Here is a 13893-nt window from a genome sequence, read left to right on the forward strand (position 1 = left end):
TTTCCTATGTTTTTCACAAAAGGAAGTTACTACAACAGGGTTTCCAGGCTGAATGTTGATCTCCAGAAAGAAAAAGTGTGGGGGTGCGAAGGTGCTTTAATGGAGACCTATGATAAACTGGATTCCCATTTACAGGAATGCACCTCAAGTTACTGCTTCACTAATATTTAACTCCTAAACTGTGGTTTGTTATTGGGGCCTCATCCGCCTCCTGTTGGTTTAAATGGACACAATCAGAGGCTGACCTTCTCCACCGTGTGCAGGGGTTTTGGATACATTTTCAAAATTACATGAAGCAGAATATTGAAATTACTGTTAAATGGGCATTATGGAATTGACACTTCCTCTAACTCCCCCACACATCTAGGTGGTGGAGCTAAATTGCTCTTAGCAAAGATAGATATTGCCTAAAAAAAAAACTTTTCTCTTACGTCCTAGAGGATTCTGGGGTCCACATTAGTACCATGGGGTATAGGCGGGTCCCTTGGGAGCCATGGGCACTTTAAGAGTTTAATAGTGTGGGCTGGCTCCTCCCTCTATGCCCCTCCTACCAGACTCAGTTTAGAAAATGTGCCCGGTGAAGCTGGTCACAGCTAGGGAAGCTCCTAGGAGTTTTACTAGTTGTATTGTTTTTTTAAAAGAGTTAGGTACAGGGAGGCTGCTGGCAACAGCCTCCCTGCTTCGTGGGACTTAGGGGGGAGTAGGAACCAACCCTAGAGGTTAATGGTTCTATATCTCCGCTGACAGGACACTGAGCTACTGAGGGTGATGATCGCAAGCCCTGACAGGCTGCGCTCAGGAGGGCTCAGCGGTACTTGTTGTGCAGCCCTGTGACGGGCGCCCTGGGCCAGCGCAAATACACTACAACTGGTCACTATGCTAACAGGGGCTAATCCCACTGTTAGCAGCAAAATCACCTCAACTCAGTATAATCTGTACAAGCGGGAAGACGCGCCACTTTGTTTTCCTGCATTTGTTACTTAGTTAAGTACTGCGTTGTTACTTGGTTAAGTACTGCATTGTTACTTGGTTAAGTACTGTTGTTCAGCTATTGCTGAATTGTTTCAAGCTGATTAGCTTGGTTTTTTGTTATGTGTGAGCTGGTGTGAATCTCACCACTGTCTGTGTATGTCTGTCTCTTCGGGCACAGTTTCTAGACTGAGTCTGGTAGGAGGGGCATAGAGGGAGGAGCCAGCACGCACTATTAAACTCTTAAAGTGCCCATGGCTCCCAAGGGACCCGTCTATACCCCATGGTACTAATGTGGACCCCAGCATCCTCTATGGACTACGAGAAAAGGATTTACCGGTAGGTAATTAAAATCCTATTTTTATTTTCTCTCAGTGGATATCTCCCGTATCTCTAGCATAACTCTTATGTTTCCCAGACTCTTATCTCTTCCATAGACAAAGAGTTGAAACTTGTTTTCTGTATGGTTCCCTTAAGTAGAGACGTTGCTTCCTCAGATTAAGACATCTTTTAAGGTTGCGGTCCATCTGACTTCTTGGTATAATTTGGAGAAACTAGCCACCCATTTACCAATGTTTTGATCCATACCATATGATTGAAATCCTCTCCTAATCCCACGTCCCGGTTTGCTTTTCTCCCTCCATTCATTGCCTAATTGTTGTCTCTTCTAGATTATACTATGGGGTATATGCAATTGCGGTCGAATTCCCGAAATTGTCGAATTTCGGGTCATTTTCGACCAAAAATAAAATTTGCCTATGCAATTCAGTGCTTTCCGACCAAAAAACGGACTTTCAAAATTCGACTTTTTGAAATTCGAATTTTTGCAAATTCGACTTTTCTGCAATGATACAAGTGCTGCAATTCGACCAAAGCATATTCAATTCAAGTTTGGAAATTCGACAGCAGTGCTTTTAGACAGCAAATTCGTCATTTTCAATCCGCCACACTTTGGAGGGTGAAAACAAATAAAAAAATTTCAAACATGTTTTTTTTTTGTGTTTTTTTTGGGGGGAATAGCAGATCTATTTATATTAGAAGGGATTAGGTACTTTTTTTTTTTTTTTTGGAGGCACAAATATTATTTATATATTTTTTAAAATATTATTTATTTATTTTTTTATTGCTGGAACGGTAAAATCCTAAAAAAAAATGGCGTGAGGTCCCCCCTCCAAAGCATAACCAGCCTCGGGCTCTTCGAGCTGGTCCTGGTTCTAAAAATGCGGGGGAAAAATTGACAGGGGATCCCCCGTATTTTTAAAACCAGCACCGGGCTCTGCGCCTGGTGCTGGTGCCAAAAATACGGGGGACAAAAAGCGTAGGGGTCCCCCGTATTTTTAACACCAGCATCGGGCTCCACTAGCTGGACAGATAATGCCACAGCCGGGGGTCACTTTTATGCCGTGCCCTGCGGCCGTGGCATTAAATATCCAACTAGTCAGCCCTGGCCGGGGTACCCTGGGGGAGTGGGGACCCCTTCAATCAAGGGCCCCCCCCCAGCCACCCAACGGCCAGGGGTGAAGCCCGAGGCTGTCCCCCCCATCCAATGGGCTGCGGATGGGGGGGCTGATAGCCTTTTGTGATCATGAAAAGAATATTGTTTTTTCCAGCAGTACTACAAGTCCCAGCAAGCCTCCCCCGCAAGCTGGTACTTGGAGAACCACAAGTACCAGCATGCGGGAGAAAAGCGGGCCCGCTGGTACCTGTAGTACTACTGGAAAAAAAATACCCAAATAAAAACAGGACACACACACCGTGAAAGTAAAACTTTATTTCATACGTCGACACACACATACCTATGTTCACACGCCGACATCGGTCCTCTTCTCCATGTAGAATCCAGGGGTACCTGAAAATAAAAGATCAATATACTCACCTCAGCCATGGTCCAGAGATAAATCCACGTACTTGTAGAAAAAAACAAAACGCAAATACCCGCTCCATGCCGGACTGAAAGGGGTCCCATGCTGACACATGAGACCCCTATCCCCGAATGCAGAGAGACCTGTCAGTGACAGCTGTCACAGAAAGGTCTCTATAGCCAATCAGGAAGCGCAACTTCGTTGCGCTCACCTGATTGGCTCTGCGCGTCTGAGCAGACAGCGCATCGCACAGCCCAGTCCATTATATTCAATGGTGGGAACTTAGCGGCTAGCGGTGAGGTCACCCGCCGGTCAGCGGCTGACCGCGGGTTAACCCCACCGCTACCCGCAAAGTTCCCACCATTGAAAGTAATGGAGCGGCTTTGCGATGCGCTGTCTGACAGCTCAGACAGCGCACAGCCAATCAGGTGAGCGCCACGGAAGTAGCGCTTCCTGATTGGCTGAAGGGACTTCAGTGACAGGAGTCACGTGATGTCCCGGGATTCGGGAGAAAGGGGTCTGATGTGAAAGCATGGGACCCCTTTCTTAGTCCGGTATGGATTGGTGTTCGTTTTTTTGTTTTGCCAAGTACGTGGATTATCTCTGGACCTGGATGTACCTCTGGACGCTGGAAGGTGAGTATAATTTTTTCACAGGTACCCTCGGATCGTCGGAGACCGTGGCAGTCGGCGTGTCAACATAGGTAAGTATGTGTGTGTCGGTAGTGTGTAATAAAGTTTTACTATCAAGGTGTCTGTGTACTGTTTTTATTTGGGTATTTTTTTCCCAGTAGTACTACAGGTACCAGCGGGCCCGTTTTTCTCCCGCATGCTGGTACTTGTGGTTCTCCAAGTACCAGCTTGCGGGGGAGGCTTGCTGGGACTTGTAGTACTACTGGAAAAAACAATATCTTTTTATTATCACAAAAGGCTATCAGCCCCCCCATCCGCAGCCCATTGGATGGGGGGGGACAGCCTCGGGCTTCACCCCTGGCCCTTGGGTGGCTGGGGGGGGGGACCCCTTGATTGTAGGGGTCCCCACTCCCCCAGGGTACCCCGGCCAGGGGTGACTAGTTGGATATTTAATGCCACGGCCGCAGGGCACGGCATGAAAGTGACCCCCGGCTGTGGCATTATCTGTCCAGCTAGTGGAGCCCGATGCTGGTGTTAAAAATACGGGGGACCCCTACTCTTTTTGTCCCCCGTATTTTTGGCACCAGCACCAGGCGCAGAGCCCGGTGCTGGTTTTAAAAATACGGGGGATCCCTGCCCAATTTTTCCCCTGCATTTTTAGAACCAGGACCAGCTTGAAGAGCCCGAGGCTGGTTATGCTTTGGAGGGGGGACCCCACGCCATTTTTTTTTCCGGGTTTTTCCCGTTTTTTCCCGTTTTTTAAAATCGCGGCAAAATCCGCCAAATCGGCCGATTTTCGCCCGCGATTCTGGCGAATCCGTTTTTCATTGAATATGGTGAATTCCGGAAGCCACCTTCCGGAATTCACCTGTCGAATTAAGTCGAATTAAAAAACGGCGAAAAATTGCCGCGATTCGCCGTGAATTGCATATACCCCTATGTATGCTTATTGTGACATGTTTGCCCTTCTTTCCTTGTTGCTATGTGATGAACTCACCTTTTTTTTCAAAATTAATAATGCCTATTATATTTGTAGTGGTTTTCCTTTGTCAGAACCGTTCAATATATTGCATTACAAAAAAAAAAGAGTGATGCACACACATTGGGCCTAATTCAGACCTGATCGTTGCTGTGCTTTTTCGCACAGCAGCCGATAGAGTCTAAATTGCGCATGCATCGGTGCCACAGTGCGCCGGCGCATGTCATACAGCCCATGGCTGTCTCAGCCCTGCGACCGCCTCTGCCTGATTGACAGGCAGAGGCGTTTGCTGGGCGGGAGGGGTCGCGCCGGCGGTGTTTAGCCGCCATTTTAGGGGCTCAGTACGGGCAACTCAGGCGTGCTCAGACCGTGTGGCTGGCGGGCCGCGGTGGCTGTTTGATGACCCTCACAGTGACAAGTAGCTCTCTGCCAGCGCGCAGGAGCTGCGCTGGTAGGGAGCTACTCTTCAAGTGCAAAAGCATCACCGCTGTGCGATGCTTTTGTACTTGTGCGGGGGTGGTCAGGCCTGACATGCGATCTACGATCTACGATCAGGTCTGAATTAGACCCATTAGTCTGCTGACTACCTCGTAGATGGGTCCATGTTATGGTAACTATACTGTTCCAGACTTGGCTGATTACGCTCCTACAATAGATTAAACTTTTAAGATAACTCATCTGAGTTATTAACCACTTGCACTTAGCTAACTACCTCTTCCTGTAATATCTCTTCTTAATCTCAACAATGCATTCCCAGGGGATCTTTCATTTCTCAGTAATGCATTTCTGGTGAATATCTCATATCTTGATGGTGCATTTCAAGTAGATGACTCATAGGGAGTTTGATAATGACTGTAAGTTCAGGCCCCTAAAGTTGTTATATAGATATTTTTACCTTGAATGGCCAAATAGCATACAGAAATATTCATGTCCTTTCCTGCTATGTAAATCAGCTGTGCTCTGCACCCATCTCCAAGCATGTATGTTTGTTAATCCATTTTGAATAAGTGAAAACAGATCTCAGGCTGGAAAGATATTGCAAAAATAGTAACTTGGTTGCAGATGTAACCACTACAGATTGTCATCTGATTGCATGACTTCACTTTCCTTACAGGTCCAGTATTACAATTAGAAATGAGTAATCTTTGTTTGGGATGATTTGTGTCATTTTGAGTTTAAATCAATAAAGAAAAAAATGTTAGCACGATATTATATAGTATATAAGAAAATGTAAGTTGTAAAATGCACATTTCGGGTGTAACAAGCATCAAGTTACTCTATTCTCAGGGGCGCAACAACGTTAATAGGTTGGGGAGAGCCAAGATATTTTCTCATTTTGGCGCCCCTAAATTGATTAATGACGCTCCTTCAGGGGCAGCTGGACTTACCCTCCATACCACCTACTTGACAGAGATAGATAACTATATATACACTGCAGGGGCTGAAACTGGGTGTAGGTCAGAGGAAGGAGGAGCAACTGGAAAGGGCATTATGTACATTCTAACACTGCTCTTGGTAACCCTAGATGGCAGCTGCACTGCGCCCCACGAGCCAGTATATTAAATGGAACCTCTTAAATATTTTGTGGTGGGGGGGATGGGGCGAGTCTCAGCCCGACATCTGTTTATACTAATAGTGGATGGATCTGCTGCCATCCCTTAGCCCAGCCAATACCATTCCTGCCTGCGTAATGTTAACATTAAACTTTAATCCACTGATAATTGTACTTGCACTATTATATTTTGTAATATATGAGATTGTGGTAAGGACTGCAATTTATACTGAATGCCAGATGTTTATGGTGATCATTTTAAATGAATAAAACCGCTGTATCTTTGGTCTGAGCAGAGGTAATGGTGACTAACAAAACACACATGGTGCTGAGCAGTATAGAACTATAAATGATGGATAGTTAGACTCAAACTTCAAGTGCTACTGTCTCATGTGAGCAGCTGTACTTCTGTTATTTCAACACGGGTACAGGGCTGGTTTTAGACTGTGTGGAGCCCGGGCAAACATTTTCATTGAACACACACACAACTAGTCTATGTGATGGTACTTAACATTCATTAAGACAGTACAGACACACACAATAAATAAAAACACACTTTTACTTATTCCATACTTTATCTACCTCCCTCTCCCATTTTTCAGTCCTCACCTGTAAATTAAATAAAATTGCTGGTCCGTCCCAGAGTCTGAAACAAAGGATTGAGTGTCAGATACACACAACACACAGCTGTCAGTCAAAGCAGCAATCAGACCAGCCTGCAAGGTTGGCTCTGAATAGCCACCGTGGCACATGAGACAGGCATGCTGTAGCCCCTGCCGCTGACTCTCCCTCTGGAGCCCAGGCCAGTGGCTGGAGTCTGGGGGGTTGAGAAATGTGGTGGTTATGGCACGTCAGACGCTGAGGCACAGCTGAGCGTCTTCTCTCACCATGCTCCTCGCAAATGTTGGGCGTGAACAGAATGCTAATGGTACTATTTACATTGCCTCACTTTTTCCGTACGCCAACATCGGCGTTTTCACATACCCGGTGCTAGGTGCCAGAGATACAAGTGAATTAGGCATCTCATCAGCATATATATATGAATATGGTGTCATTTTGACTATACAACCTGTAACACCTATGTCACAGACAGAGAGAAAAGTCCAAGATTAGTCTGACTCAGAATCGCTTGGAGATGTGCAAAGATGCGCGTGTTTTCAGCGGTGCATGTGCATTTGCAAAAAATTGATAGATCTGGGCTAATTCAGTCTTGTGTGCGACTTAAGGCCCATATAGACGGGCCGATGCACGAGAGATGTGTGCTGAGCGAACCGCTCAGCACACATCTCTCCCGCCGCTCAGCACAGCGCGATCTGTGCCGAGCGTGCGGGGGGAGACGGGAGGGCCGCTCATTTCACCCAGCGGGTGAAGTGAGCGACCCGCTAGATTGGCCTGCATGCAGGCCAATCTAGCAGCAGCGATAGCGATGCGCGGGGCCGCGCATCGCTATCGCTGAGGGGGCTACACACGGAGCGATCAGGCTGATATTCTAAGCAATCTAGTCAGATTGCTTAGAATATCGCTCCGTGAGTACCCCCCTTTAGAATCTGGCCCAGTGTGTTGTGATTGCATAGGATGGCTACGCACAGGCTCATATGGAGATAGTTGTCTACTCATCTCTTTTAAGAGGTAATTAATGTATTTATAAATTACAGCAAAAGTCACCTTGAAACTCCTATGTACACTGTAAAGGGGGGTACACACGGAGAGATCCGTGCTTAAAATCTAAGCAATCTTGCTAGATTGCTTAGATTTTAAGCACGGATCTGCCGTGTGTATGCCCTCCAGCGATAGCGATGCACGGCCCCGCGCATCGCTATCGCCGGTGCTAGATTGAGCCTGCATGCAGGCTCAATTTAGCGGGTCGCTCACTTCACCGTTGTGTGAAGTGAGCTGCCCCCCGTCGGCTTTCCCCCTCGCTCAGCACATCGCGCTGTGCTGAGCGGGGAGAGAGATGTGTGCTGAGCGGTCTGTGTTAAGATCACTCAGCACACATCTCTCCCGTGAGGGGTAGATTTATAGAAGAGAAGATGTTGCTCAAAGCGACATATCAGATTCTACTTATTTATCTTACACCTTCTAGATGTTACTAGCTAGACTATGATTGGTTGCTGTGGGTAACATCTCCACTTCTAGAAATCCGCACTTAAGTAAATATACCCCGAAAATGCCACACCTGATGATGACTGCAGGGTTTCTACGATTGCTTGTATTGCAGATTTTAAACCTGTTTTGAAGACAACAATTTGGCTGTCACCGTGAATGATCATTTGAGATAAACTATTTAAACATCAATTCAAAGTACGCAAACTAGTTTATATAATATAATCCCAATGTGTTGAAAAATCTTACACTGTCAAGACCTTCTTGGTTTTTGTTATATAAGGATAGATAGACAGACATACAGACAGACAGATAGACAGACAGACAAGTGATACTGAGTTGTGGTATGCCAGCAGTAGACCTTAGTCCCTATTTATCAAGCTTTGGTGAGTGTAAAATATCACGGTGATAAATTACCAACCAATCAGATCCTAATTTCCATGTCACAGGCTGTGTTTGAAAAATGACAGTTAGGAGCTGGTTGGCTGGTCATTTATGACTATTTATCACTCTCCAAGGCTTGATAAATCTGTGCCTTTGTCACTAGGAGTACACCACACGTGTTCAGCCAATCAGGGCAGTAGAGAGCATGGCTGGGCTCAGATACTTGTAAGGGGGAGTTGCCTATTCACAGGAGGCGTAAGAGAAAAAAATTGTGTTTTATGCGCCTCCCTGACCACACTGCAGCCCAGCACACAACAGCGTGTTCTGGGCTGAGGAGAAAAGCTGCAGCTGCTTCTGCCAGTTAAGGGGGGGAGGGGAACCCGGGCCCCTACATCAAGGGGGGGTATCAATCATAGTGCAGGAGAATCACTATTTGTTTATTGCACTGCCATTGGTTTCTAATAAGACTGCCAAATAAGTTGTTTTGCCACAACAGCGATGAGCCACTTTATCGTAGCTTAGTAAAAGAACAACATAATATCACTAACACTATGCAGTTATATGTACTGTGGCTTCTGTAAAATGTACTCAATAAGGTCTGACTTTGTGTCTATGACAGTATTTATTTGTTTAGTAAATAGATTTAGAGAAAGAGGAAAAGATTGGATTTTTATTGGGTGCAGATTTTCCCAAAATATAATTAAAATATAACTTTTAATAGTACACTTTTCTTTTTACTTTTTCTTCTATATTTATTTGTTTAGGTGCTTATTCTAATATTGCTGATCACTGGTGACACCAAGGATTTTGTTAGGATTAATATATAATTAGAAAGTGTCGGCCTAGTATATTTTAATTTAAATGTGTTTATTACAAAATACCACTATCTGCTTGTTTCTACATTCTTCCCATGTTGCATTATCTAAAGATTACATTTCTCCAGCAATCCATTACTATCTAATCTTTCCAACATGCTGATCTCTTTCCTTGCAATGCAATTAATGTTATTTGCTTTGGCATGTAGCCTTTTCACCACCACTTATTGTAAATTGTGAGAAAAATTGAGGTTGCTTACTAATCTACAACACATTTTATGCATTGCTTGACAGAGGGAAAACCATGTCTGTCATTTTCCAAAAATCACCTATAATATTGCATAAAACGAAACAGGAAAGAAATCAAAGAAACCACACTTGTTGTTATATGTACAACACATAAAAAAAGAATACATCAACAAACCGTGTATATATACCTTGTTTTAGCATTGCCTAATAGCAAAACTTTGGCAAGGCATGTTGGGATGTGTAGTTCCACTGCAGCTGGAAGGACACATGTTAAATGGGTGGTCTTCAGTATGCCGAATGTCGGGATCCCGGCGCACAGTATACCAGCACCGGAATCCCGACACCCGGCATACCGACATATATTCTCCCTCGTGGGGGTCCACGACACCCCTGGAGGGAGAATAAAATAGCGTGGCGCACGTAGCGCGGCGAGCCCAGTGAGCCCGCAAGGGGCTCATTTGCGCTCGTCACACTGTCGGTATGCCGGCAGTCGGGCTCCCGGCGCGGGATGGTGGTCGCCGGGAGCCCGGCCGCCGGCATACCATACTACACCCATGTTAAATACCCCTGTTAAAGCGTTTAAGTTCGGTGTATTCTGTTGCTTCAGTTATTGTTTTTGAAGTTGACACACTACAGAGAAAGAAAGGAATTTCTTTTTAATCCTACTTGTTTTAGTTGCAGAGAAGTGCTTATTGGATGTGAACCATGGCACAACATGCGGGAACTTCCAGCGCATGTGGTACTATATTAAAGAGGTTGATGCATGCTCCCAGTTCTGGTATGGAGGTTGTGATGGGAATGGAAACAGATTTGTTACTGAGAATGAGTGTCTACAAGCTTGCTCTTCCAAACGTAAGTGTTCTTCAGCCCCAAAAGAAAATACATTTAAAATAAATGATCTGGAAAACCATATAGAGCATGATGAGTGTATTTGTCTTATTGAGTGAGTTTGTGCTGTGAAGTCTGTGTTATTAGTAGGAAAGAAACTAAATACACTTCTGAGAATATGATTCTTGTGGATTTCTATGGAAACCAGAGATGTGCGGCTGGCACTTTTCGTGTTTCGTGTTTTGGTTTTGGTTCTAATTCCACTTTCGTGTTTTGGCTTTAGCTTGGTTTTGCCAAAACCACCCTTTCGTGTTTTGGTTTTGGTTTTGGATCTGGATGATTTTCGGGAAGAAAAAAACATAAAAACAGCTAAAATCACAGAATTTTGGGGTAATTTTGCTCCTACGGTATTATTAACCTCAATAACAATCATTCCCACTCATCACCCCTACAGAGCACACACTAACCCCATCCAACGCCACCACCCACAGAGACACAGAGGTCTGTCGTCCTCACTTTCTGAATAACTTAATTTACAGAAGCAGTATTTACAGTACCACAATCAACAGTTATTAAAACAGAGTCATAAAAGCTATAAAAAAACTTGTTGTATAAAAATGTTTTCTTGTACAGGAAGTTTCCAATGTCCATTTTTGACAGAAATATTTTCTTCCCCGCTTATTATCACTGAATATTGGGGACCACAGAAAGCAAGTTTAACCCAACATGTTTCGTCTCATAGAGACTTCATCAGGGGTACATCTTCATTATTCAATTAGAAGACCTACACATGTAGGAAAACATCTCAGATAGAACCTCAGGGTGACTTGTAATCAGAAGCACGGATTCTTCACCAGTAGCAGTAACCTTCTCTTTAGGCCTTTAACAACAGTATAAAAACATCCTAGACAGGGTTCTAGTTAATTAGCAGTTAATATGAAGTATGGATTCTTAACCAGCTGTGGTGGCCTTAGGGGTGTTCACATTAGCTATGTGTGAGTCTGACATTTCTCACACTGTCCTCATAGGGAAGCCTTTTTCACCTTCCACCATCTGCACATATGAGGAGCAGTATATGTAATGATGGTGATGAGGGCATAATAGAAATTGAGGATTCATGTGTGGAAGTGGAACAGGTTGAGAGGGATATGTGTGTATTACTATCTGACACTGAGGAGGATGTTGATGATGTTGTTGTGGCTGCAGTTCTTGCCCATCTTGTGTGTGGGATTATTTTTCACCTAAATCCCGACAATGATTGTAAAGGCTTCTGCTCCATTCGTGAGGCCAAAGTTAGTAGAGGTACGGATGTTAATCATCTAGGCAACTCCTACATGTTACGTCATTTGCGATGAGTTCATGAAATTTATAGTACAAGATTATAATGTAATTAACACCCTCATTATCAACCTCTTTATCAGTGATCAGAAGTAGTCTTTCCAAAAAAATTGTTTACAGGGGCCCAAACAAAGCAAGCACTTCAGCCACAAAAGTGTCAGTTCCTGTTACTGATGTGCTTGGTTGGTTAAACTGTGCATGTACTTTTTAATATCCAACATAAGGGTGGATGGGAGAGCCCAGGGACAATTGCATCTTGCAGGCATGGCCGGATTAACAATGGGGCAGATGAAGCTGCAGCTCCAGGCCCCCCATTGAAAATAGGCCCAGAGGCTACCTTGCAATGTAGTCAGTGTTGACAGGAATTTTTTTTTCCTATCACCACCACCAGCCCAGCTCACTCCACTCCCATCCACCCGATAACATCACCTGTCCTGAATATCCCTGCCCCTAGCCGGCCGACAGAAGCCCCTCCTCCATCAGACTCATGGCCAGCCGAAGCACTGCCCCTGGACCCGATCGAAGCAGCAACTACTGGTGCAGGCAGAAGCTCCGGCTCTCGGACACATCTGAAGCCCCTCCCAGACACGTTTGAAGCCCCGCCTCCTGGACACATGTAAAGCCCGCCTCCCGGACACGTCCTTAGCTCCAAGTCCCGGACCCATCAGATACTACTCTGCATCTGTCAGACTTTCAGAAGCTGTTCTTTAAGCAGCTTGATTGGCCAATGGGGACTCCGGGGGAAATGAAAGACAGGTGACACACAATGCAGCAGTTTACATGGGGGTCATAGCTCTTCCCGTTCACATGCCCCCTGACACCATTTCTGCTCCTCCTGTCCTCTGTTGCTTTGTTCCCCGCCTATGTTTCTGCCGCTTCACACCTACAATCTTTTCCTCTGCTCCCTCACCAAATGCATCTCTGCCTCCCTCCCTACCTGTATCTCTGCCCCCTACACCACCTGTGCTTTACCCCTGTCACGATCCGGGTACTGAGACACTATCTCCCTTCTGGTTGTACGCCCTCCGCGGCCTCTGCCGCCGTTTCTGTGTTTCCAGAATACGGACTTACCAGTGTAACGTCTCATGTCTGCCGCGGCCTCCGCTGTCATCCATGCGGTTCCAGTGTACAAGTTGCCAGTGTGGCGTCTCCTGCCCTCCGTGGCCTTCGCCGCCAATGCTGCTATGTTCCACATGGTTTTCCAAACCAGCTTTCCCTCCAAGTACTAACATGGGCGCAGCCATGTTGGTTCCAGTCACATGCCTCAGTTTCCACCAATCCGCTGCCTCTGGAATCTGCATAATTGCCCAGCCAATGCCTGCCTTGCTGCAGGTATAAGTATCCTGTGCCTGGGCCAGGAAATCATCAGTGCTTTCATTGTCATCTGTGATTCCAGCCAACAAGCTTCACTACAGACTTTCTCCTGCAATTCCATTCTGCAGTTCAGCCTGACTTCCCTGGTGATTACACTCTGCCTGTGTAACCCGACTCTCCAGTGTTAACCCCCTACAGCCTACTTTGGATTCCTGTGTTTGAACTCTTGCTTTACAGTATTCATCCTTCATTCCTCAGTTCCATCGCACTCCAGCTTCATTACTCATCTTCCAGCGAACCCCAGCTTCATTACTGATCTTCCAGCGAACCCCAGCTTCATTTATTGTTTCCAGAACTTTCCTCCATATTCCAGGTTACTGGTGTTTACCAAATGTGCACCTAATTATCACGTATGACTTTCTATTATTCTTTTGCACGTTATTTGACTTTTTATTTAAATAAAAGCACTTAAGGAATTCCCTTGTTGTCGTGGTCACGCCTTCGGGCATTCTTTGCTGCTGTCAATACGCATGTCCAGGAGTCACATAGCTCCTCCTAAATTTAAGTACCATCAGCCCCTACAACTGAGGCTCTCAGTCACGGTCTCCAGCCCTCAGTTGTGACAGTAAGCACTGACCAGATGGATCCAGCCGGAGACCAGGCCCAAGCGCTTAGGCTGATACAAGAACTGGCAACCCGCCTTGAACGTCAGGAGGCTGCCCAAGGCCATGTTGTTCGCTGTCTCCAGGACCTCTCCTCCCGGCTGGATGAAATTCAAGCGGCCCTCCATGGATCAAGGGCGTCCAGTGTGCCGACTCCAGCGCCTCCGGTGGTGTCCCCACCCACCATACCTGCTCCCTATCTTCAC

General features: G+C 45.7%; 1 protein-coding gene across 1 annotated transcript in view; it reads left to right on the plus strand.

Annotated features, from left to right (window-relative positions):
- Nucleotides 1-13893, plus strand: part of LOC134927618 (collagen alpha-6(VI) chain-like) — a 409854-nt gene that overhangs the window by 311062 nt on the left and 84899 nt on the right. Inside the window, exon 40 of the mRNA XM_063922353.1 lies at nt 10221-10397. Within this exon, the coding sequence (XP_063778423.1) occupies nt 10221-10397 (177 nt within the window). The remainder of the gene's footprint in view (nt 1-10220; nt 10398-13893) is intronic.

Source organism: Pseudophryne corroboree, chromosome 5 (genome assembly GCF_028390025.1).
Source record: "Pseudophryne corroboree isolate aPseCor3 chromosome 5, aPseCor3.hap2, whole genome shotgun sequence".
Classification (NCBI taxonomy): domain Eukaryota; kingdom Metazoa; phylum Chordata; class Amphibia; order Anura; family Myobatrachidae; genus Pseudophryne; species Pseudophryne corroboree.